Source organism: Oryzias latipes, chromosome 19 (assembly GCF_053564925.1).
Source record: "Oryzias latipes strain Hd-rR chromosome 19, Olatipes_Hd-rR_3.1".
In the NCBI taxonomy this organism is placed as follows: domain Eukaryota; kingdom Metazoa; phylum Chordata; class Actinopteri; order Beloniformes; family Adrianichthyidae; genus Oryzias; species Oryzias latipes.
The window spans coordinates 11,915,309-11,940,475 of record NC_136255.1 but is presented as its reverse complement, the minus strand read 5'-3'; the positions used below and the strand labels follow the sequence as shown (position 1 = coordinate 11,940,475).

General features: G+C 39.0%; 5 protein-coding genes across 10 annotated transcripts; 2 read left to right on the top strand and 3 right to left on the bottom strand.

Annotated features, from left to right (window-relative positions):
* Positions 1-1,498: 1,498 nt before the first annotated feature.
* gngt2b (guanine nucleotide binding protein (G protein), gamma transducing activity polypeptide 2b) lies at positions 1,499-5,365 on the bottom strand. Its single transcript, XM_078937059.1, has 4 exons — positions 5,238-5,365; positions 2,163-2,399; positions 1,969-2,057; positions 1,499-1,858 (listed from the first exon to the last, which is right to left on the bottom strand). Exons 3-4 carry the CDS (start codon positions 2,050-2,052, stop codon positions 1,730-1,732), a joined length of 213 nt encoding a protein of 70 aa, XP_078793185.1. The 5' UTR covers positions 2,053-2,057; positions 2,163-2,399; positions 5,238-5,365; the 3' UTR covers positions 1,499-1,729.
* A 345-nt stretch (positions 5,366-5,710) lies between these two features.
* tmem101 (transmembrane protein 101) lies at positions 5,711-10,454 on the top strand. The gene is made up of 4 exons (XM_023949642.2): positions 5,711-5,900; positions 7,046-7,226; positions 8,105-8,251; positions 8,824-10,454. The coding sequence occupies exons 1-4, from the start codon at positions 5,770-5,772 to the stop codon at positions 9,130-9,132; spliced, it is 768 nt and encodes a 255-aa protein (XP_023805410.1). The 5' UTR covers positions 5,711-5,769; the 3' UTR covers positions 9,133-10,454.
* Positions 10,455-10,934: 480 nt separating this feature from the next.
* LOC101168993 (uncharacterized) lies at positions 10,935-13,429 on the bottom strand. The gene is made up of 2 exons (XM_004080619.4): positions 13,035-13,429; positions 10,935-11,839 (listed from the first exon to the last, which is right to left on the bottom strand). The coding sequence occupies exons 1-2, from the start codon at positions 13,326-13,328 to the stop codon at positions 11,075-11,077; spliced, it is 1,059 nt and encodes a 352-aa protein (XP_004080667.2). The 5' UTR covers positions 13,329-13,429; the 3' UTR covers positions 10,935-11,074.
* Positions 13,430-14,052: 623 nt separating this feature from the next.
* lsm12b (LSM12 homolog b) lies at positions 14,053-22,444 on the bottom strand. 5 transcript variants are annotated; one of them, XM_004080598.4, is made up of 6 exons: positions 22,293-22,444; positions 21,344-21,495; positions 19,065-19,198; positions 16,761-16,870; positions 16,364-16,490; positions 14,053-14,678 (listed from the first exon to the last, which is right to left on the bottom strand). In XM_004080598.4, the coding sequence occupies exons 1-6, from the start codon at positions 22,316-22,318 to the stop codon at positions 14,586-14,588; spliced, it is 642 nt and encodes a 213-aa protein (XP_004080646.1). In that variant the 5' UTR covers positions 22,319-22,444; the 3' UTR covers positions 14,053-14,585. The 5 variants fall into 5 exon arrangements, with proteins under 5 accessions (XP_004080646.1, XP_020567568.1, XP_078793182.1 ...); XM_078937058.1 differs by lacking the exon at positions 14,053-14,678 and adding an exon at positions 16,092-16,178; XM_078937057.1 differs by lacking the exon at positions 14,053-14,678 and adding an exon at positions 16,158-16,178 and having other exon boundaries at positions 21,344-21,568; positions 22,293-22,402.
* On the top strand, positions 21,390-25,117 carry g6pc3 (glucose-6-phosphatase catalytic subunit 3). Of its 2 annotated transcripts, none has more exons than XM_078937054.1 (6): positions 21,390-21,525; positions 23,473-23,582; positions 23,657-23,747; positions 23,845-23,963; positions 24,169-24,310; positions 24,402-25,117. In XM_078937054.1, exons 1-6 carry the CDS (start codon positions 21,518-21,520, stop codon positions 24,742-24,744), a joined length of 813 nt encoding a protein of 270 aa, XP_078793180.1. In that variant the 5' UTR covers positions 21,390-21,517; the 3' UTR covers positions 24,745-25,117. The 2 variants fall into 2 exon arrangements, with proteins under 2 accessions (XP_078793180.1, XP_004080645.1); XM_004080597.5 differs by lacking the exon at positions 21,390-21,525 and adding an exon at positions 21,725-22,078.
* Positions 25,118-25,167: the final 50 nt, after the last annotated feature.

Sequence of the window (25,167 nt, the reverse complement as noted above, 5' to 3'; positions counted from 1 at the left end):
TTTTCAGCTGACTTTGCAGAGCGCACAGATAACACAGACACGTCAGCCTAAAAATCATGTCATGTTGACATACTGCTTCTGACTGGAAAGGTTCCAACTGGACTTTTTTGATTATCTTATCTTTAATTTTCTAATAACATTGCTTTAGTTCTAGTTCTATTCTCTAAGCTGCTGTGAAGCTGTGGTCCATCTGTGGGCCCTCCTGATTGAGATTTGATTACGGAGCTTCTTAGGTTCTTCTTAACATTTCCAATCTCATTTGGGCTCTAATTGGATAACTTCAGATATCCCACTACCAAAACATGTCCAGATTACTCATTTTTGTTGAGAAAATTAAACTGGAAAAGTACTAAATGTCTTGAATGGCTAGAAACAAGGTTTTGAATCTTTTCAAGTATCAAACAGTTTGAAGTGCAATTGTTGATTCTAATCATGATTTAGTTCTCAAGCACACCTCAGTGCCATTAAATTGAATTTCAGGGTCATTATTGATTAATAAAGAAAATAAAATACTTTAATTTCTATGAGTTCCAAATTTATCCTCTAAACAGTTGAGAGAACCAGCTTTTGCATAAACTAGAAAGTTTAATAGTAGAAATGTATCATTTTGGAAGGTTTTGTACTATTTTTTAACGGACAAAAGAAGCATTTGCAAAAGAATTCTGCAGCTTCTGCACTCTACTCATGTCATTCAGCGACAAAGGAAAAGCCATTGTTTTCGTCATTCAAATCAAGTTTTAAATAAAGAGGAGTTCACCTTGATCCATCTATTCATCCATTTTCTAAACCCGTTTTATCCCTCACCGGGCTACTTGTGGGCGAAGGAAGGGTAAACCTTGGACAGGTTGCCAGTCTGTCGCAGGGCCGAGTTAACCCCTGAATAAATCCAAACTATTTGCAATTTTAGTCTTTCCGTTGTGTACAATGTTTGTATCAGGAGTACTTTTGCCTAAAGCCTAGTCCTGCCTCTAACAGTCAAGAAAACTTTTTTTTACATTAATTAATTAATTTATTCAATATAATTTACTTCACTTATAAATGGAAAAATATTTTACCTGTAGTGTCACTTTTATTTGAAATTCTCATGTTCCTTTCTGTGTTCCTTAACCCTCAGTAGCCTTTTTTCTTTTTAGTCTGTCACATTTTCAGTATCAAACGGAAAATCCCTTTATCTCAATTGCCTTTTTGCAATTTGCCAAACAAATTACAGGATTCCAAATGACGCTAATGGGATGGAAAGCTGAAAGCAGAAACAGAGATGAAGAGTAAAATGAGCTTAAAGACTTTGATACAGGAAGAGGCTCAAGCTCAAGAGGCCGACTGCGCTGCAGAACAGAAATCCTATTATGATTCGGACTAAGCAGGAGGTACAGCACCACTGCTGCCTTTTTTTCTCTGTTAAAGCAGGTGAATCAAAAAAATAGGTCAGAAATTTGTCAGAAAACACTTTGTACCTGTGCAGGTGTGCATCGGAAAAAAAAACACAGCTCAGTCTCAGTTTTAAGATTTAAACATCTATTTACTTTTAATTACAGTCAAACAGGTTTTTATTTATTTGAAATACATACTCATTGGTGGAAAAGTTCTTTCTGGAAGAATCATCACACTAGTTTTTCTACTGTACATTTTATCTACAAGTATTCAAGAGTTCTGCCATCCCAAAGCAACCAACTCTTCTTAAAAACGAAAAAAAAGACATATTTTTTACTTTTCCTTAGAAAGCAGTGTGCTATGTTATAGTGCAGCCTCCTTTGTCTCCCTTGTAGGGGTTCTTGTCATCCGGAACTCCTTTGATCAGCGGATCATTTGGCATCAATCCTTCCACGAAAGCAATTGTGTCCGCACAGTTTTTACTCACCTGTTCAGAGGGGAAAAAAATTTACTAAAAAATATGTTTTTTGATAATTACTTTCCCTTTTCATTCTAATCCTATAGGCCGAAGTAAATAAATAAATGCTATTTACTCACTGCTGATCTTGGTGTGTTAACTTCCTTCTTCAACTGGTCCAACTCCATTTTCAGGATTTCCTTATCTGACATATCCCGAGCCATCCTTGCTGCAACAGGAAGTTCATTTCTTTGTTTAAAATCTTGAAAACATACCCCCAAATAAAAAAGTACTGCATCCATCAAAGAGAAACATCTCAGCTGTTAGCATTTACCTGTTGAATGGCGGGATCCCCAACAATCAGAGAAATGTGTTGGCTCCTAAGAGCTCAGCATGAGTTGTGTGCTTTCCTCTGGTCTGGTCACTCCTGACCACTGATCGATCTACAGTGTAACACTGCTCCTGATCCAAGCTGATCCTCACTTGTGGCTTTTGAGCAAGGTCGCCACAGGATTGGACCTGATGTCACCAATCCGCCATGATGAGATTAAGCAACCAGCGGCTTTAAAGTCTGATCAGGAAAGAAGAAGATTCCTGCAATTTCTTCTCAGCAAATAGGACAAAGATAGTAGGTCCATTAAGATAATAGGTTTGTGGGCATGCATTTAAATGCTAAAATATCAACTCTTTGATCTTCTGTACCAGGTAGATTGTGTTATCAAATTTACTGAATGCAGAAAAATATATATTTTAGTACTTTTCTTTTTAATCTTGAAAATAGCATACCATGGCTGCTCACATTAGGAAAACTAGTTCCATTTTGACCCAATCTTTTACAAAAACACCCCTGAGAATGTAGTTTTGTGGGCATCTTCCATAGGATCTGACTTTTTCGATTGATTTTGATTTGTGTGCTGCTGTCAATTCTTGTTTCAATTTGATCATCCTTTTGAATAACAGCATGATTTTCCACATGTTTTGTAACATCCACCCTTTTCTCTTTTAAATCAGTACGGTGCATTCCTCTTCTGTAAGCGGTTTAAAAGTTCTCAAGTTCTACTTCACTGCTGATGTAATGTTTTTGGGTTGATGGGAAACACCACTTGTTCTCATAACATAGTATTTTTTCAGAATTAAAATGTTGATCTTGTATGGATAGATAGTTTTATTAGAGTGTATCAATGCTTGTACAGAGGTTGTGCAGCAGAATTTAACCCCTTCACGCCATATGTCACTAATTCGGAATGTACCATTAGGTCCAGGACTCCACTTGATTTGGCATCTTCTTGAACAGAAAAAAATAGAATCAGAAAATTGGACAAGGAGAAGGGTTATTTTCTAATAACTGGATAATTTCAACTGTAGTTTCACCTTTCGGTACTTTAACACATCTCACGTTCTTTAAAGGTCCAATAGGCCTACATTATTGCACATATGTACTTAATGTATGTAGAGAATGTGATTCTGTGAAAATGGGGGATTGTGGAAATTATTACCCACATGTGGAGAATGTTCATGTCAATATTGCCTTTACAAACATATTTGCTTAGCAAAAATGTATTTCAGGTACAACACCTACCTATTGCCTACTGAGGATGAGCATTATTATTTGGCTGGTAGTATTGGTGAATGAGTATTATATTTGAACAGTGGTATTAAAAGGAAACCATGGAAAACTTATTATGTAAAAAGGAGTAAAAGCTGTAAGACTTTGACTAAATGGTGTCAGTTACTTTCACATCACGTGACAATCCCTTCAACCCAAGGAAGTGAGAAAGCTGATTACCCTGTCTAACCAATGTCATTAAAAAAACACTTTCTAAAATAAAAACCCAAATAGTATTAAAAATTTGTTATTTAGGGGTCAAATTGTACATATTTCAGTCAGTTAGGTCACATAAGCAAATTGTGTATTTCTACCATGGATATTTTTTTTAGTAATCCTGAAAGCATTATTTATTTCATTTTTGCAAACCAACTCAGTTGATATTTTAGTCCACATTAAGAGAAAGCTGTGGTTATTGAAATTTGAACTGTGTGTATGTATGTGCGTGCGTGCGTGCGTGCGTGCGTGCGTGCGTGGATGGATGTACTTCTTTTCATAAAAGCCGGAAACAATCAAATCTTTAAAAATGAAAATGTGGTATTTCACTTAAACATCCTAATCAGAAATTGTGTTCTTGTACTCATCACCTCCATTTGACATTTGATGTTGGACATGACAAACAGGTAATCCTGAAGTGAACGTTTAGCAGGACTCACACTAAGCCATTTTCAGGATCTGGGTTAGCACTCACGATTAGCCTCGAACACGTCACTGGATTAACAGGCTTGGCTGTGCAGGTTTGTGAGTCAAACTCTTTGAGTTGGTTACAATTTACACCAAGACAGCACAATGACATATAGAAGCTTTGACCTTTTATAGTATATAATATCCAGGCATATCCTTTGCACAAACAACCCCTAGCAATTTAGAAAAGACAAATTACATTTAAAAAAAAGCCTATATTATTTTTAAAAGAGAAAACTGTGATAGAATAGCAAAATTGTGTATGGTTTATGCACAAACTATTTTTTAAAATTACTAATTTACAGTTTGTTTATTTTTTTAAGTATATAAATTGGACAAATGTGGAAGAGAAATGTAACAAATCCGATCTTCGTGTGTCAAACAAAATTTTGTTACAAAAAATATAGACATATCCAGTAAGTGGCACACTTGGCTCATTTGCTGATCTCAGCCAATAGAAAAAGCTTCTCTATTGTTACTGTCGGTTTTCTTCAAAATAAGAGACATGTGTGACAGTTTGATTTCAGATGATGTTGTGATTTGCAGAGTAGTGAACAGGTGGAGGTTTGCCCTGGAAAGGAGAGGACTGAAGGTTAGCCTCAGTAAGATAGAGCACATGTGTGTGAGTGAGAGGAACCCAAGTGGAAGAGTAAAGTTACTGGGAGAAGAAGGTGGAGGATTTTAGGATCAACAGTTAAGAGTAATAGAGAGAGTAAAGAAAAGAAGAAGTGGAGTAAAGGCAGGTTGGAATGGGTGGAAAAAAGTGTCAAGTGTGATAGAAAAGTTTCAGCTCAAGGAAAGATGTACAAAACTGCCATGTTGTTCGGCATAGAGACAGTGGCACTGAAGAAAAGACAGGAAGCAGAGCTGGAGGTAGCAGAGATGAAGATGCTGAGGTTCTCTAGGAGTGACCAGGATAGATAGGATCAGGAATGATGACATCAGAGGGACGGCACATGTTAGAGGTTTTGGAGCTAGTCAGAGAGGCCAGACTGAGATGGTTCAGACATGACCAGAAGACAGACAGTAAATCTATTGGTAGAAGGAGGCTGAGACAATATAGACAGTATATATCACTAGACAAAGTGGGTGTGACATCATCCATAGATATTGCCTTACCTCCAGCTCCAGGGAAATGAAGCTAATTCAGTCGCCAATTTTCCACGATATGGGCGCCGCCATTTGGAGCCAGTCCACAGTGATTGGTCCAAGTCGGTCTGAGTCCCTTTTCTAGGGCAACTACTGTCGTCAATCATGAGTAAGCTGGTTCAAAAGCAGCTGTTGAGAATCTGTCAATCAAATATTCAAGGTGGGCGCCAGCTGGTTCCACAATTCTATTACTGAGGCATCTGATGGGTCAGTTTATAACTTTAATAACGTGCGATAAAGAAAAATATCATAGCAAAAAATTTGAATTAGCAAGAAGGTATTAAGAAAAAGGTTTCAGAGCAAGAATGGTCATTCTGACTAATAGAAACACTGAGTAATAGCTTCTTCTTTTTTTTCCAAAATAGAAGTCTAGAAGAAGACGTGTGACTGAACTGAAAACAGCCAATGCATCCTCTTATTTTGAAACCTACAAAAATGACGTTTTCCGGATCCGGAAATCAACAACATCCAGCCTCTGTCGGCGGATACGACAGCTGCAACTATGGCCGGCCCTAGTAGGAAGCAGATGTTGCGGTTCCTTTCCCAGTTAGGGGCGTTCATTCTGACCCGGTTCGGGTTTTGGAACTGCTTTAGTATGCTGATGCTGTTTGCTGAAAGAGCGGACTCAAAAAGGTAAAACAATTTAACAAAAGTGCTACTAGCGCGACAGCACTGAGCTAACGTTAGCCAGGAAGTTCACTGTAACTGTTCAGATTCACTATAACTTCGAGGAATTTCCATGAAAACTATTATAATATCTTAGTTTCAGTGATTAAAAATGACAAATAAATAGTTCAGTACCGGCCGTAGTCTAAAGGCAGCTTCATTTTTTGTGTCAGTTTTTATGTGAAAGGTTTGTAGCAAAGAAAATTGAAGGTGTAGTCTAACTTCTCTCAGTAGTGGTGGGCTGGTTCAACTTGCACGCGCTTTATCCTGTAATTACAGAAAATGGATCTTATTTATAGAACCCACCTTTTTGAGTCATTTTAAACGTATGCTTATTTAATCACTGCTGTAATTATCCCTGCTCTTTTTAGCCTTCAGGGTTTGATTTTCTTTTTTTCTTTCTTCCTTTTTTTAAACAGAATTTTAATGTTTATTTACTGCATTATGTCTCCAACATGTTGCTTTTATCCAATAAAAAGTAAAGTGCAAGATTAAAAAAAAAAGTAAAATTTTTGGGGGGTTAGAGAATGTATAGTATTTTGCAGCTAACAGGTGTGTTTATAACATTTGAGTGTGTGTGTGGACAGGCCCCGCCCCTTTGAGATTTGTGTTCTATCTGTACCTTACCGTAGTGATAAACATCCAGTAGCTTGTTGCTTTATGCTGCTTCATGGTTTTACCCCCTTCCCCCCTCCTATGATCACCCTCCTATCCCCCCTCTCTAACATCCCTCTCTCTTCTTCCCTTCTTTCCTTTTCTGTCCAGTCCAACACAAAAGAATTTCAAAAATAATTAAAATGAATAAAGTCTGGCCTCGATTACAAAAGGGGTTTATTCAGACATACCTCTGTTTTGTCAGAAGATTCATAACCCCTGTTGTAAAAGTAAAATATGTCCAACACAAGAGGCCTTCAGCTCTCATCTGCCTGCCCAGCTGTTGGACAGGACAAGTAAAAAAAAAAGAATGTATAGTAATTAGTTTGGTTTGTGAAGGTGTTTTTATGAAAAAATTGTAATAAATTCTGTAACTACCCAAAATTAGGAGTGACTGCTGAATTTTGCTGTAACACTGAAAGACTGTGACTCTTTCTAATCTTTCTGTTGATTTTCAGAAAGCCAGACATCCATGTACCGTACCTGTATGTGGACATGGGGGTGGCAGTTCTCTGCGCCAGCTTCATGTCATTTGGCGTGAAGAGGAGGTGGTTTGCTTTAGCTTCTGCCCTGCAGCTAACCGTTAGCACCTACGCATCCTATGTTGGAGAGCAGGTTTATTATGGCGAGTGGCTTAAGGTGAGTGACACCCTTTGATATGCAGACGATCATTTAGCTGTAATTTGAGCTTGTATGAAATACAATGGCAACAGATGGAAAATCTAAATGTTTAAGTCTGATCAGAAGAAGAGAAGGGGAAAAAAATTGGTTTTATACGATGAGAGCCAACTTAAAACAGTCAAAGAAAAGGATGACATGTTCTTCCTTTAATCTTTTCTTAAACAGACTTATTTTAATATAAAAACAAATGAATATTTATTTAAATTCACTGGTGGCTCCATTCAGGCATCCGTACAGTGAATTATCCTACAATTCCCACAAGCAGTTTTCCTTCAGTTTTATGGCGATTGTCCCCCCAAACCGAACTGTCTGCTTTTATGTGGAAATGGGAACTGTAACATGGAAGCACTGGACAGTGCCCCCATGTGGTTGCAGTAAGGACTATACATGTATATAATTGTGTGCTTTAGTAAATCTTTGTTATAGTTCCCTCTCCAAATACAGATCATGGTTTTAAAAATGTTGTATTTATCAAACTTACTGTTATACTAATTTTAAAAAATTCTAAAAAACGTTTGTAAATACAAATTAACATATATTTACCCAACTAAACATGATTTTCAAACATTTTTTTATACGCATTGTCTTAATTTTGTAATAAAGCTGTAATTACATCAGTTAATACCCTTTTTTACCTCATGTCCAAACATTTTACAAGTTGTTTTTTCCATTACCAAAAATGAAAAGGTGTAAATATTTTGTTAAATCCTAAAACTGTATTGTTAGTTAAAACTTCATGGCAAACCTGGCCTACGGATGTTTACATGAAGACACTAGGAGAAGACAAAAAGAACAATTGAGCTTAGATTCTAACAGTGTGAACTCTGGTCCTGCAGGTACGAATGTACTCCAGAGCTCTGGCCATCATTGGAGGCTTTTTGATTCTGGCCAGCGGCGCGGGGGAGATATACAGACAAAAATCCCGCAGCAGATCTCTGCAGTCCACTGGACAGATTTTCCTTGGAATCTATCTAATCTGCATGGTAAGACAGAAACAGAAAAAAGGTGGCTTTTGAATCATTTTGTTAAAGACCCACTCCGACGAAAACCGTGTTTTTGGTGTTTTCAGCATGTTTTTGTGGCGTTTTTCTCTTGATGAAGACACATAGACATGCACATTTACGATTAATTTTCTTTATGATTATTGTTTATTCAAATCCTGAATCAGGAGCAGACGAATAAATGCAGTTTGAAAAATTTGTAATGTGGAAAATAAACTGGTAGGCCCACAAGCTTCCTGCTCTGAGCTCTCCGCAGTGGGATGGGAAGGGGGGCGGGGTTTCTCCACGCCAACATCCCATCCATAACTCAGATATGAATTTCTAATGAACTCCTGCCACTCTGACGAAACTGTGTCCTAGAAAACGACACAGGTTTCTTGAATTTTGGCTAAAAACTGATAGGTTAATAATTAAAAGACCAGTGGGAACACTTTACAATAGATCAAAAGATGATCAGAGTGGGACTTTAAAGTGGTTTAAATAAACAACTAGAAACTTCACACTAAAAAACATTTGTCAACTCAAACCCCTGCATTAACACTTTTCTCCACTAGGTGTACTCCCTGCAGCACAGCAAAGAGGACAGGCAAGCCTATCTGAGCCATATTGTTGGAGGAGAGATCACTCTGATGCTGCTGGAGGTGCTGTTCGGTGTGCTCGCCTTGGCGTTCCTCTCGGGCTGGTACATCCGCCTGGCCGCTCAGATCCTCGCCACCGTCCTTCCTTTAGTGATCCTGTTCATCGACGGGAACATTGGGTACTGGCACCACAATAGCAAAGTGGAGTTCTGGAACCAGATGAAGCTGATTGGTCACAACGTGGGCATTTTGGGCGCTTTGCTGATCCTGGCTACTGATGGTTAAAGCTTCAGGCCTTTATGGACTTCTAGAGATTTTGATGTTTGCTCAAGGTGAGATTATTATGGCCTTTTTTTGGTCCCAACCTGTACTTGAAGCTGCACTCGCATGGTGACACCTCAGGACTCTCTGAGTGGAGCCAGTCGGACATCCTGCTGGGATTGTTTTTATCCATCTGATAATGTTGCTTTTCCAAGGAAACACACGTTTTGTTTTTGTTTGTTTACTAGCCATTTCTTCGGATTCAGGTTTACATTTTTTAAGCGACACAACACTTGACAGTTTGCAGAAGAAGAATGCAGGAAATTTCACCCCAGTAAAAGTATTCAGAACTTGGTTGGTAGCGCATTTTTAAAACTTTCACAAAAAAAGGAAAATGTTGTTGCACTGCTCTTTTTTATTTGTTAATAAACATTTCAGAAGTGTGGGTTTATACGTCTTAAAGAGACATTTTTTTTTATGTTCTTTGTGAAATATGAGTTACACATTATTTGTGGGGGTAAAAGTGTATAGTTATTTAAAAATAATGAAATATCCATAAAAATCCTTCATTTGATGGAAATTTACTGAGAAAAGAGAAAGTTTACACCAGAGTCGCATATTGTTCATATTGTTGAATTAATTTTATTTTGTTATTAGACATTTGATTTGATCAAACCGGTTGGACAAGATAAATCACCAAGCTGATGCTTTATAGGGTTAAATATATTTTTTAAAGGCTTGATTTTATGAAAAGACTGTGGAAACAAGGGAAATTTTTTAAAAATATTTTACTCAAGTACTGTCTTCTTTTGACTAAAGGTTGTATAGAATATCGTTCTTAGGCTTATTCTCCAGGTTATTGGTGTGATTAAACACGTTTTTTTGCATTATTGTATCCATAACATTTAATTTTTGATTTTTTTTCCTAAATGCCTTTGCTCTGGTAAAAGTATATAATTGTTGGTTTTTTATTGTTAATGTGCTGCTGGAAAAAAAACTGCATTGTTAAATTTGATCTGGGGCTTTATTCATGGATTTCTTAAATCAAAAAAGTAGAATTTGAGGCAAATGTGAAGAAAATGTTTTCAATTCTCTGTACTCAAACAAAATGTCTTATTTTACACAACAGCTCTATAGTTTTTATATAAATGCTAACAATAATAATAGCAACTAATAATGTGGAATAGGCTTCATGAAAATATATTAAAAAGGTATTTTTATTATACTTATGGGGACTGTTAAATGTAAATCTGCTGTCATCTTTATAAAAGTGAAAATAAATATGAAAATAAATTACTATCCTGTAATCAAAAAGTCAATTATCAATAAAGAGTGGTTTAGATTAATCCCCCGTGTTTAAATTATATTTCATATTTTTGCTTCTTTTACGGGTAGTGTAACCCTTGTGCTATCCTGGGCACTTTTCCATTGGGAGTTGGGTCATCTAGACCCACTAGACAGTGCTCTGAACCTTTTTTCTTAAATGATTTGTGATCTTCACTGGTGTCCATGGATTTCATGAAATCTTTCCACCTTTATCCACTTTTGTCATGGTAGGGAGAACACGTCAATGCAAGGGTGGGGTCATCTAAGATAGAACAAGGGTTAAAGGTAATCAATAAATATCTAAAAATACAAAAGGTAGCCAAGTTTGACACAGTGAGGTCTTTTGGGTATATCAATAGTGATATTAAACGAATTTTTGGAAATTAGCCGTTTTAAAAAAAAATTAATTCTGCTTCTGGCAATAAAAAAAATCTTGTTTTAGGCCTGAGAACGGATATTAATACTCTTATAGTTAATATAGTGTCAAATGTTACCTACTATCTAGTGTCTAAGTGAATGAATACATATTATCCCTTGTGTAGGGAGAACACGTCAATGTAAGGGTGGGGTCATCTAAGATAGCACAAGGGTTATAGCTCTAGTATGTGTCTTCAGTCGACCTTCCTGACCTGACAGATCCTCATTTTTCCGCTGACTCAGCATCGCTCGCGGCCTGCTTGTTCTTCCGGTTGCGCTCAGCTTTGATGAGAGCGCCGATCACTGCAATCATCACCGTGATGGTGATTACCAGCACAGTGGCCGTCTCAGCCATGCACAGCTGGCTGTCCATGGAGGCTAGGAGGCTCCCGGCCTGCTGCGGAGGGGCGTGGCAAACGATGTCCTTGTAATCCTCCACGTGCAGGTGGCGCACATGCTGGATCTTGCCGAAGACGCGCTGCAGGTCGCAGTCGCAGATCCACGGGTTGCGGGACATTTGGATGTGGGTGCTGGTGGTCTGCAATTTTAGGAAGGTCTTAAACTTGATGTGCTCCAGCTGGTTTCCATGGAGACCCAGCAGCGTGAGGCTGCGCAGGGGAGCTAGAGCTTCGGCCTCGATGGTGGAGATGTTGTTGTGACCCAGCAAAAGGACCTCCAGGGCCTGCTGCCTGCTCAGAAGACCGTTCATAAGCACGTTTAGACGGTTTCCCTGCAGATTGAGGAGGCGCAGGCGACTCAGACTTTTGAAAGCTCTAACATCCATGTACTGGATGCGGTTGTGACTGAGGTCTAGTTTCCTCAGATTATCAGAGTCCTCCAGTGAAGCTGAGTCCAGGTGCTTTAGGAGGTTGTGGTCTAACCGGAGCTCCTGGAGGGAGGATAGACTCTGAGTGAAGTCTGGAGGTAGGGAGCGCAGCCGGTTGAAACTCAAATCCAATCTCTCCAAAAACTGGAGGGATAAGAGAGCCTAAAAAGCCAGAAATGACACATTATTCCCAGAAAATCTGAATATTTTATTCTACACTACACTAGGCACACCTGTCCAACTGCTCATTAAAGCAAATTTCTCTTAAGCCAATCACATGGCAGCATCTCAGTGCATTTAGACATAGAGACATGGTCAAGACAATCTGCTGCAGTTCAAACTGAGCACCAAAAGAAAGATGACTGAAGGGACTTTGAATGTAACATGGCTGTTGGTGCAAGACGGGCTGGTCTGAGTATTCCAGAAACAGCTGACCTAGTGGGATTTTCACCCACAACCATCTCTAGGGTTTATGGAGAATGGTCGGAAAAAGAGAAATTATCCTGTGAACGGCAGTTTTGTGGGCAGAAATGCTTGTTGTTGATGCCAGAGGTCAGAGGAGAATGGCCAGACTGGATCCAGCTGATAGAAAGACAACAGGAACTCAAATAACCATGGGTTACAACCGTTCAACCTTGAGGCAGATGGGCTACAGCAGCACGAGACCATACTTGGTGCCACTCCTGTCAGCTAAGAACAGGTAACTGAGGCTACAGTTCACACAGGCTCACCAAAACTGCACAATGAAAGACTGCGAAAAACCTTTTCTGGTCTTATGAGTCTCCATTTCGCCTGCAACATTCAGATGATAGGGTCAGAATTTGGCATCAACAACATGAAAGCATGGATCCATCCTGCCTTTTGTCAACAGTTCAGGCCGGTGGTGGTGAAATGGTATGGGGAAATTTTCTTGGCACTTTTTTTGCCTGTACCATTTGGGCATGGATGGCTACAACACCACAGCCTACCTGAATATTGTTTCTGACCATCCCTTTATGACCAGAATGTCTTCTGATGGCTACTTCCAGCAGGATGTGCTGGAATCATCTCAGATGGGTTTCTTGAACATGACAATGACTTTACTGTACCCAAATGGCCTCATGGATGTGCATCCGACAAATCTGCAGCAACTGTGTGATGCTATTATGTCAATATGGACCAAACTCGGAGAAATAAGGCAGTTCTAAAGGCAAAAGGGGTCCAAGCTGGTACTAACACCTGTACCTAATAGTGGACAGCATGTGTATGTTTTTCTTCATAAAAAGGTGCCTGAATTTAAAAGCATACTTAACCCCCAACTGTTTTGGAGGATCTCAACATAATGCTCCACAAACACCTAAACCAGATGAATCCATACCTGTGGATGTAGAGTATGGATGCTGTTGTTGGACAGTAAAAGAATCCGGAGGGCCCATAACCCCATGAACGATCGGGTGTGCACATCTTCAACCTTGTTCCCACTCAGATCCAGGAGCCAGGTTCCTTTGGGAACATCTGAAGGGACTTGGTCCAATCCTGAAGATCTACAGTCAACCAAGTCAGAAGATCTGTAGCACAGACAGGAGCCGGGGCACGGCCTAAAGCTCGCCGTGGCGTTCAGAAGAGGCAGCAGAGACATCAAGGAAAGCATCCTGCAGCAGCTGGTAGACATCTTCCTCTCTGCATCTGCTCGACTCAGAGCCGTGCATCTGAAAACGTTGCATGAAAACGTGCTGCAGCAGACCCCCACAGCGAGCACACGTGGAATATTCCTGATTAGAGAGGGCTTATGGGTTTAAAGCGATGATCACATAACCATATTTGGGAAGCAATCCTAGTCTGTTCTGGATGCCTTCCCAAAACAGGGATTTTCATCCACTTCGGTACATGGATATGTTAAGCAGGTTTGCATGATAGCAGTCACTTCATCCTGCTGCTGCATTCCCTTACATAACATTGACCGGATTGGCTCAACTGCTGGGGGTATGAACGTGTACCATCAGTAAATCTGAGCATCTTCAGCAACTTGCAGACATATGCTTCATGCAGAACGTATTATGCAACATGCAGGAGAATCAGTGGAAACCAAACTTCCTAATCACATTTTTAAAGATTAAAAGCTATTTTTAAATATTTTGTGGTTCAGAGGATAAAGCAAATGTCAGAGAAACAGAAATGAGAGGATTATGACAGAAGAGCCATGGTCACTTCCACGAATTGACATGGCTGTCAAACCGTAACCAGAAATAACCTCATATGAACAAAAGATGGGACAAACCATCTGTAGACAAAATGAATTAAGAGCTGAAGAATCCACCGGTTTGCACTCAATATGACCCCAAAGTCTGACAGCCCCTTTCGCTGAAAGACGTCTCCAGTCACAAAGTGGTTCCAAATTACAGTCAGAATTTTTGTTACTTTTATTTTAGAAAATGTCCTTTAAAGTGTGGCGTTTCAAGTCACATTTTTTGTTTAAAATACAGAAAATACAGACAGTAGAACATGGATACAGAAGAAAAAAAAAATTCCAAGACAGAAAATAAAGCTAACAAGCCTTTCTGACTGCTCTAGTTTTCTCTCTTTATAATGGAACTGAAGGCAAAGGAAGGAGGGCAGAAAAATGCTTCAGGAACAGAAGGGGAGGAGTTAAAAGGAAATTGGGGCGGGGACAAAATGGTAAAAGTTAGTTGAAGGAAACTATGGTTGCTTTATGGTTCATGTTTTAAATTATTCTTTATAAAGTCTAATTTAAGATTTAATCTCTTTTTTTCTTTTCTTTTTTTATTTCATGGTATTTTGATCTTCAGGATCCAGGGCCCTCAGCGCTCCTCCTTGTGGTCTCAGACTGAGGACAAGGAATGCTGACTTTGTCTGGCAGTGGGAACAGAACCGCCCGCGTCGCCTTCTCTGGCCGACCCACGCTGCCAACTCAAGATGATAAAGTGGAGTCCTTCTGTGTTTGCTGTGCTTGTGAACGTTGCATGGACTTCTGACTTTCCAGGTCTCTAAAATGTTTCTCAACCTGTTGGAGCACAGCAGGAAGAACATTAGTGGTTCTATTTTTAAATAATTACAGAAAAATCATGTCTTTAAGGAAAAGAGAATTGCATGTCCAAGAACACACATGTAGCTCATGGTGTTCACACTGGACTGTTACTACAGATACACTTTGTGCAAAATGTCAAAGTGGTGAAAATCTCGTTAATCTTGCTCTAGGCTTTTTCTTTTCCATCTCTATTCAGAGATCTGAAAGACTTTTGGGTCATAGACATCCAGCCAGACACAAAGCACATTTTTTAGTTTTCTCCTCCATGATCAATTTTCAAACAGTTGGTACTTCCATGAATAAAAGACCTGCGCCATCCATACATTACTTCCAAATTAGAGTTTGACTGGTTTAACCTTCAACGCACAATGGCCACACGTTTTGTACGTAGAGCCCAAAAACTGTCGTAGAAACTTGCATAGCAGCGTGTGAACGTCATGAAGCCCGAAGCGCACACTTGCATAGACTTAATTGGTAGTGGCCTCTTGAACCCGTATGGCTGAGGCTGGTGTGATTGTAGCTTCAGTCCCGCCTCCCCACAACTCATGGGTGAATTTCTAATCAACTTCTGCTGCACAACAGAAACTATGTCCTAAAAAATGAAAGTTAAAAAAAAAAAAAAAAAAAAAAAAAAAAAAAAAAAAAAAAAAAAAAAAAATCATAATTATAAGGCCACTGGGAACGCTTTAAAAATAGATCAAAAGATCATGGAATGGGTTTAGCATTTCCTAAGACAGTGCTTCCCATCAGTTGCATTTTATGGTTCAAATGCAGCGTTCCCAAGAATTTCATGACGACTTCTCTGAAATGATTTGGGTGGAGTGACAGGGGAAGCAAAATTCGCTGAAACAAAGTGCAGTCAGGACCGTCTCAGTTAATAAAACGCTAGCAGATGTTGGGATGAACTTTAATCTCTTCTTGGCAAAAGTGCAGTTTTTTTAAAGTCTGCTGAATGTTTTTTTTGTTTTTTTAATAGTGCTGTGTGGAGATGGGAGTGCATGGTAAACAGATTTATTGGGAAAATATTAAAGAAGAAATCCTAATCATGCAGTTCTAAAATTATAAGATACGGTTGACATCTGTCTGTATGGTACACCATACGTTTCAAAATTCCCCAAATACCCTAGAAAACATTTAGGACGCACTACTGTTGATATTTAGAGAAAAAAAATAATTTCAACAGTGGCAAAAAGATATTTATAGATTTTTTGATATCGTCTAAAAATTCATTAGAGCCATTTATTTGTGTACACAAAAAGATAGAAAAGTCAGATTTTGCTTTGCTGCTAAACTTTAAAATACAAATACAGAAATATTAGTGGAAATATTTGGACAAAAGTAAAACGCTTAGTCCTCACAAGACCTTTACTTTGACATTTGAATGGACTTATTTTTTTTTTTAAATCAAAAGAGTTTGAGTGAAAAAGTCCACGTTCCATCAGCTGGGCTTCTCTCAGAACTTTCCAGTCATCACATCTGAGGAAAACATGCCGGGATTTAACAACCCAAGTCCAAATACAGTCACCAAAAAGTTGCCATAGATTCACTTTGATCAAGAATGGCGCTGAACAAATCCACACAGCCTGAGTCAGACGGGCAAAATAAATGCATATCTTTTTTTAAAAACAATGTGTGGAAGAAAAAAACAGAAACACACTTACTATTTTGCGTACATGACTTAAAGCGCTTCCCTCTTTGCCTTTGCAGTTCTCGACCTGGTAAGGCGGTGAGATAATGACATCGTCCATCACAATAATGTTCTTCTCCTGCCATTTACAGTCTTTGATGCTGAAAAATAGAAAAAGAAAGATATTTCATGACGGTCTTCAGAGTATAACTCATTTATAATAATACAAGTCAAATATTGCAAAAAAACAAACAAAACAGTTGTCAATAGCATTATAATAAAACGAATTTTCATTAGGTCAAGATTTTCCGCATTGTACACTAATGGAAGCCTTTAAAATACATAAAAGTTGATCAATATATTTTATTTTTAACAGATGAGGTTTTATTTAGAGCCTGACTATTGGAAGATGAAAGGACACATGATCTTACGTTTTATGAATAGTCTGGAATAGCTGTTGGCCCTCCACAGAAACCCCAGCACTGATTGCATAGGCTTGGGACAGCTTGTCCTCCTTTTCTGTCCGTGCTCGATTGGCAAGCTGTGAAGAAATGAAGAGCACAAAAGCAGTTTTAGTGTCAAATGGAGAGACTGACAGCATTGTTCGGCAGGTTTTCAACCTTTGTTTACTGGTTCGTGACTAAAAGTGACTCATTGTCTTCGGAACACAAAGTAAACTCAGTCTGATCTCTTAAATATGCAGCATAAGAGCAAGAATCGTGAATGCTCCAACTCATTTAAACTAGAAAGGATCCGGCTTAACAGATGTGGGGCCACCCCGAGTTAAGCCAAAAAACAGTCAGCTAAACTGATGTGCCATGCATCTGAATTCCCACAAGCCACTTCCATGCAGCCACTGTGAAACGTCAACAATGAACTTGAAACAATAAGATTGGCATTTGATAAAGCACCACCGTTTCTGTACGAGTCACACAACCCAGCTACAGGAACTAAGTGCCAAGTTGTTCGACGCAAGAACCATTAATTGCAGAATCAGTTAACTAAATGAGTCTTTTGATGATTGAGAAGTTTTTGGGTGATTTAATAAATCCCCCTTTCTTAACATGGAGGATAGTACAGACATGCAACACGGGCTGAAATGAAAGACAACTTTTTTTACACGACTTCAAGATGCAGAAACAGAAAAAAAGTGATGCAAAACCCAGACTGTGTGAACAAAGGATATGAATCCCCACCATTAAGATTCTATAGCATTATGCTAGCAGCATTAAGAATTATATTAAAGCCCTCTGCACATGCGGTTGAATCGGATTCGTTCATGTTAAATCATTATTGATTTGAGGACAATATGTTTGTACTTAAAATAAGACTTTCAAAAATGTAAGCCTCTTAAGCAAAAACATTTTTTTAACCAACAAAATGCTATGAAACATTCATTGTTTATTTGGCCATCAGTTGTATCAGATGAACACTGATGAAAATCATGTTTTTTGAGTTTTTGACATGTACTTGTAGCATTTTCTTATGAAAGAGAACAAATGTAATTAAAAAAAAATTCCAATTGGATTTGACTATTTGTCCTTTTTATTTACTGTCAATAAACTGTTGCAAAGACGCTCTGTTTGAATTAATGGATCTTTGTGAGGTCACAACAGCCCAGGAGCGCATGCATTACACAAGCCCCCCGATTGGCCCTGGCCAGCTCCACAAGCTTAGGTGCCGGAGAAGAGAAGATGGAACATTGCTACAGTGCCTGAACGTATTTCCAAAGCTGGATTTTGTTGTTGGCCCACGAATTTAAACTTAAAGTTAAAATTCCTACATGTGTTCTCTGCATTTGTGTTCCCTCTCTGACTGAGTTTGAAGGCTTGCTGTCCCGCATTAATCAGAGAAGGTAAAAATAAAAAAATGAAAATCATGGGAACATTACATTATAGCCCGGATGAAAATAAGACAACTATCAAGTTCAAAAAGGCCAGAGCAGGGTGGAGGCGGGATGGTCCCCACCCCGCCTCCCAGGAGCTGGCATAGTGGTCGGGATCGCTCCAGCTCCATTGGCCCTGGGACAGACTGGTATTATTAGGCGATTTGGTTCAGACAGTTCTGGTGGGTACCAAATCATGGCACGATGCTGCCAAAGCCATCACGCCACAGCCGTCGCTCAAATCGCACCACGGGACCTCAAATCGCATCTGTACCATTGACTTAACATTAAAACTGGCCGCCTGTGCCGCACGAATCGCGTTCGGTGAGAATGCAGCTCAACCCTAACCCATAATCTAATCCTTAACCCTTCCTCCGGTCTGTGCAGCCAATAAAAAAGTCCAGCACATTTTTGGAAAATTACATTTGGATAGTTATTTCTGGCATTTTATTTTATCTGCTGTGCAAGTGAATCTACCAATTTTCTTCGATTCTGAGACAGTGTCGTTTGGGCCCCCCCTCCTTGTGTCAAGCTCTTCACTCATGCAAAGATGCAGCTTGTAGTAAGGGGGGCTGGAGGGTGGAGCTACTCAGCTCAGCACCAATAGCCACGCCCATATAGAGATTTGGGAAATGGAGGCTTCAGATAAACATGAAATATGGCTTTTTAGGACATTTAGGTTGTGGGGTTTTGGTTGAAAAACTTCATAAGCATAATTAAAACACCACTGAGAACGTTTTTATTTTTAAAAATTGTAATAGGGGGACTTTAATGGAAAAATTCACCAATATCTTACCCTTAAAAAAAAGTCTGACAACAGAGGTACTACAAAATAAACCAACTGGCTTACCTTGCTAACATTCAGTGATGCTAGTGGAGGAGGAGTCTCAGTGCGGTCATTAATTATGTCCACTTCAGAAACGTAGGCTAAGTTGATCAGGATGACGTCGTGCAGGTTTGGCTTGCCACTGGAGGAAGCACATTCTTTGAAGGAGCAAGTTAAGATGGACAACTTCATGATAATATCTCCAAGAACAAAATGAGAAATGAATCATGTTCCCATTTAAAACAGGAATGCTGACATTGAAACATAAGAGATGATACTTATAACCAATAAATTAAGAGAAAATATTTTGTACGTTCCAACGAAACAGTTTTCACTTAAAGCTAATTTAAAAAATGCAAACTGAAAGTTAAAAAAAGCCACTTTAAATAATCTCCGATAAGGTTAGTTTCCAAAAGGTTTAATGCATAAAAGGTTCATGAAGGTTATGTACAAAACCAGATGGTATCACAAAGAAAAAAACAATTTGTTTGGGAATGCTGACAGTCCCCAGCATCAGCACATAAAACCCTCCTTCTTTTCACTTTCAGTTAACAGAGAAGTCTGTTGAACTTGTCCAATAGAAAAAAATTATTCAAATTATCCGCTCATTTCACCAATGCCGTTTTAGCAAAAATAAATAAACCTGTAGTGTTCTAGACTAAAGCTTCTGCTGACCAGCACTAGTTCATTAGAAATTTGCCCTCGAGTTGTGGGCAGAACTGTTTGTGCGGAGTAAGCCTGCCCCATTTACCATCATCCTTCCGTTTATGTTCTCTCCTGCTAGCTTACAGCCCCTTACAACCCCTACATAACATTACTGGTTCAATAAAAATGGAAAGCCATACAGTTCTGAGCCAGATGCCAGCTCAGAGGAGTAAGATGAGATGTGGATGAATCAGAATGGAACGGATCAGGAAGCTTGTGGGTGGCCGTTGTAAGTTCTGCGTCACACCTACAAGCTTTTTCCAACTGCCTTTTTTCTGTCTGCTCCTGATTCACAATGATATGAATAATGAAATGCTCAGAAATCCAGTTTCAATACTACATTTCCTCCATCATCAGAAAAATTCCACAACATCTTAATAAAACAACATGATTTTTGTTTGGGTTGGTCTTTAACAAAGCTGGGTAATCTATGCAGTTTTGCGTAAAAGCCACAAATGTGCCAATATTTAAAATAATGTAACTAGTAGTAGTAGTAGTAGCAGCAGCAGCATCTTTAACATTTGAGCCTGGCAAAACAATTTGTCCTTTCTTCGCCTCATTTCCATTTCCTTTACAGCATTTGAACATATTGTACAAGACGTTTTTCTCCAGTAAAACCAGAGATTGAGCTTACTACAAAATAAAAGCCCAAAATCTACAATTTGTGTTGCACCTACCGAAGCAATATGAAATATTTTAAGTCTGAACGGCATTTAAAGACAGTTTAGTTCAGAGACAGATTTTATGAATCACTCTCAGTGTGACACGGATGACTGAATGAATGGGTGTAGCTGTAGGCAAGTTCAGCGAACAGCTAAGCCTAAGGTTGACTGTAATCATTAGCCATGATGCTGCCCACCTGAACCCCAAATGACATTGTCGCCGAAATGTGGCATTTACTCAGAGAAAATCATTAAAGTCGCTAAATCGAAGGGTGACGAGACAGACACCATTATATTGAACGTAGAAAACGTAAATGAGATTTTAAAACAGCGGCGGCAGTGTGTTGGTTTCGACTTTACCTAGCATGTGTTAGCCAAGCTAACATCGAAATTATTAGTGGCCAGCCACTAGTGTGGCTATTAGTCGTTCAAAACAACTTGACAAAATAACCAATGGCGTATTAGACTAACGGCGTTGGACACGGCGAAAGGCGTGTAAGAACACCACAACCGGAGCGGGATGTGGCGAATGTCACGTTAGCCTAGCCCGCTAACTTAACTAGCACCGCTCCGGCCGTTGAGAGCACACACAGCCATGATGCCTTACGAGGGTTCGCTGCCAGATAGTGATCCATGTCCAAGCCTGGCACCACAATTAGAGGATTCAAAACACTCACACGACCGCCCGATTCGCTGAAACGTTTCAGCACACGTGCGTGTCTCAAAAATCGTCTTCCAGTGATACGAAACAGTTGAAGAGCCATATTGACAATTATAAATAAATTAAAACGAACACCGATGTGTAGCTGAGCTCCCACCAATTACGCCTGCGCGGAGCACTATTTGACATATTTTTTTCGGTTACCCTAGAGGCCCCTTGCAGCCAAGCAGGCCAGCAAGGCTACTACTAGCAACACGAAAAAAGGGAAAGGATACTCAAAGTTAACATCTTGGACTGGTAATCAAATGCGACAACTTCTCCTTGCAGACGTTGGCCTAGGCAGGTGAGGCAAGAGACATGGCTCCCGACGCTAAAATACTCCCCCGGTCCAGGAGCCGCCATCTTCTCCGCCAGGAAACCGGAGCGCCTGCCGTACGTAAAGCAGCGTGATGTCGTGGTGAGATGAAATCTGGGCGTGTCTTTGTACGACATGTACCGGTCTTTCATGTCAAAGGAACAATTTTAAATAATTATTTTAGATTTAAAAGAAGAAGAAAAACGTACAAGAAAATTATTTTGGACTCTTAATTTAATTATTTTAGACGTTAATTTAAAAATCCAGTGGAAATTTACGCCTTGACCAACTGACCCCCCCTCCCATTTCCTGTCTTTCTGAGCGCCCCCTAGCTACAGAAAACATGCGCGCTACGGGGTTTTTGGCTGCACATTTCTAAGCAACATAAGACGGCTGCATCTTCACTCACCATACATATACAAATAAATAGTTTGTAAATGGAGACAGTATACACCCACGGAATTTGGGTGGCTGAAATCCTTCAGGAACGAACGAGTCATCTAGAAAAGTTTTGGCTTACGGTCACTCTTCTTGGAGATCCTAAAGCAGCCTTTCTACTCGTCTTTCCTTGTACTTATTTCATCAGCAAACGAACTGGACTGGCGATTGTCTGGGTGGCTGCTATATCGGAGTGGTTAAACCTAGTGTTTAAATGGTAAGGTCGTTTGAGTTTGAGCTGTTTCATTAAACTTGGCACGTTAACATTTATCCGAGGTACTTCTACTAAATAACATGCAATTTAATTCATTTTTAGCGATGCTTGTAGGTCTATATACCAATTCGTTACTCGTGTCTGCATTAATTCATTTTAAAATGTAGTTTTTTTCATTAGTAAACACGTTAGCTTCCGGTCAGCACTGCAGTCCTACCCTGTAATTAATCCGGGGTGAAACATGTCGGCGGAACTCAATCTCTTGGGAATGGGTAAAAGTTCTATTTTTTAGAGAAGTTTTGCCTCCACACTGGTCCTCATTTATCCCATCCGTGGACGTTTTACCCCTTTTTCTTTGTCTGGCGCACCTGATTCTAATAACTGTGAAATTGAAATTAAAATTTGTATCTGTAGGCTACAGCTGGTTAGCTGATTCAAATGTGTTACATGAGGGAACATGTAGTACACAAAGCAGCGGTGCTGTTTTCGTGAGCAGAAAATAACCAATTAACAAATAAACAGGTTTGGAATTATAGTGTTCTAAAAACGCTTCTTTAATATGAGATTAAGTTCAATTTCTACCTAACTTTTTGTTTAATAAAATTATTAAAACAAGAAAATATCAAACGTTTAAGATAACATACATAGAGAAAATGAACTGCTTATATACAAAGATATATATTGATATTTAAAAAAAGGCAGGAAACGTAACTTATTAAGCAATTGAACCCTTAAATTGTGTTTAAAATAGTTCCATAAAAAATTAGTCCATTTTGACCCAGACACAATATAAGGGTTAAATATGTTGCTAATGAAAAAATGAGTTTTCACTAGACACCAAACGTAAGGTTACAATTTGGTTGGAAATATCTTACTGGCAAAAAAAAAAGTGTACTACTGTATAGTTTGTCTATTCTAAAAGTGAAGCAGTATACTTGAAGTTTACTTTTTCAATACTGTACACTTAAATTTTTCTAATTTAGTACTCAGAATACTTCCTACACTACAGGTAGAGTAATATTTTTGCTATACTCACATACTTAACAAATTAAGCTTTAAGTGTACAATTTTTTTCCAAGGGACAATCCAAAATAGTTAAATAGGAAATATACGATCCCCAAAAAGTAATATTGTGTTAAAGCCCCCTCCCAATTATCACTTAATAGATAAAAAAGCACTTTTCTGTTATCTTGTAAAATGTTTCTCTCTTTTGGGCCTATTATTTAGTTTAGTCACATGTTTTATCATTCAGATGTTCCTTATCAAAGCAAACAGCAATTGTGAGGGCAGTCATCCCCCCCCATATTAATATAAGCATGAGATTCCCGAAATAAATATATAATATACTGCTATAAAGTAATTATCTACACTAAAGTGTTTTTGCATTTTTCCCTCAGGATGCTGTTTGGAGAAAGGCCTTTTTGGTGGATTGGTGAATCCCGTCTATATGATAAAACCAACCAACCCAAAGTTCATCAGTTTCCCTCCACTTGTGAAACCGGACCAGGTGAGAAGTTGTGAAAGAAAAATGCGGCACACGTAAGACGTTGCAGGTCTCCTAAACTGGTGTCTGTCTCTCAGGGAGTCCATCTGGACATGCAATGGTGACAGCAGCAGTTTGGTGGGTTGTTGTGTCGTCACTGGGGTCATTCATTTACTCCCGTACTCACAGGTGGGTCAGTCAGTAGAATAAGCATTGAATTCATGGAAATTTCTTTTTTTTTTTTTAAACAAGTCTTTGTTTTTTTTCGTTTTTAATCTGCTTCCAGCTGGGTGATATCAGGACTTCCCTACGTGCTTTATGTCACACTTCTGGCTGCAGTTGGAATCTCCAGGATTTTCATCCTCGCCCATTTCCCTCATCAAGTCATCGCTGGCTGGCTAACAGGTCTGACTGTTGTATTATGAAAGCCAAAAAATGCATCTGCTTTAATGCAGCACTTCTTACATTATTTTTCACTTTTTGTTTTTACCTAAAGATACCAATAACAGTTTAAATAACAACTATAAAGGCAGAATAAAACTTGATACTAATATGAATATATAAAACTAAGTGTTTTATAATCCATTTTCTAACATCTGATTCTTCTCAGGGCTCCTTCTGGTTGTCACTCTGAAAAGCACAGTTCCAGAAGGTCGCCCCCTGCTGTTCTTTCTTAGCTTCAGCACTGGTCTGATGCTCAGCGCTCTGATACTCAACGTTGCATTGCAGCAGCTGGGAGTTGACATCTATTGGTGAGTTTTTATTCCTATACTTGCCTGCATTAGGAGGTGTCTTCACATTCATATTTAACTAATTTGTTGCTTTGGGTTCTGATTTGTACAGGTCAATTTCTTTGGCGAAGAAATGGTGCAGCCGTGCGGAGTGGATCCGTTTGGACACAGCCCCGTTTTCCTCTCTGACCCGTGACTGTGGGGCGCTTGTAGGTTTGGGGCTGGCTCAATACTGGAAGCCAGGGGGATGGTCTCTGCCGTGGGCACCAAGGGCGCTATCTTTGGCCGTTTCGTCAATGGGACTCTACCATGTGAATCGGCTGCCGCTCCCCGTTAAACCACAGGGCTTGTTCTATAGTCTGTTCTTCGTCAAATTTGTTCTTGTCCCTCAGATCGTCATGGTGTTTGTGCCGGGGCTGGTGCACCTTTTGACACACAAAAAGAAGAAAGACTAGATGTGCTCCTCCTAATGTAACTCATCTCCAAGGACCACAAACTTTTCATTTGTTCCAAAAACTTACAATATTTTATCTCTATTTTGTGCAAGGGGAAGTAACACTTTTAATTAGTTTACATGTTCATGCTTTGCAAATCATCTGACAAAGTTGCTTTTATTTTTATTTAAAGAGTACTTAAGCCTTAAGTGTAAATATTGAACAGAATTTGTTGGGATAGTTTTTTTAAGAATAATTTAAATGATTTTTAAATTATTTCTTCACCAAAAACAAAAAAAACCAATTGAATAGGGTTGTTTTATACATTTAACTGAGTCACCTTCAAACTTGACAAAAACATTTTTTTTGTAAAATAAAAAAGCAATTGGTTGTCTTTTAGTTGATAATTATTTGCAGATATGAATGTCTTTTGCATTATACATG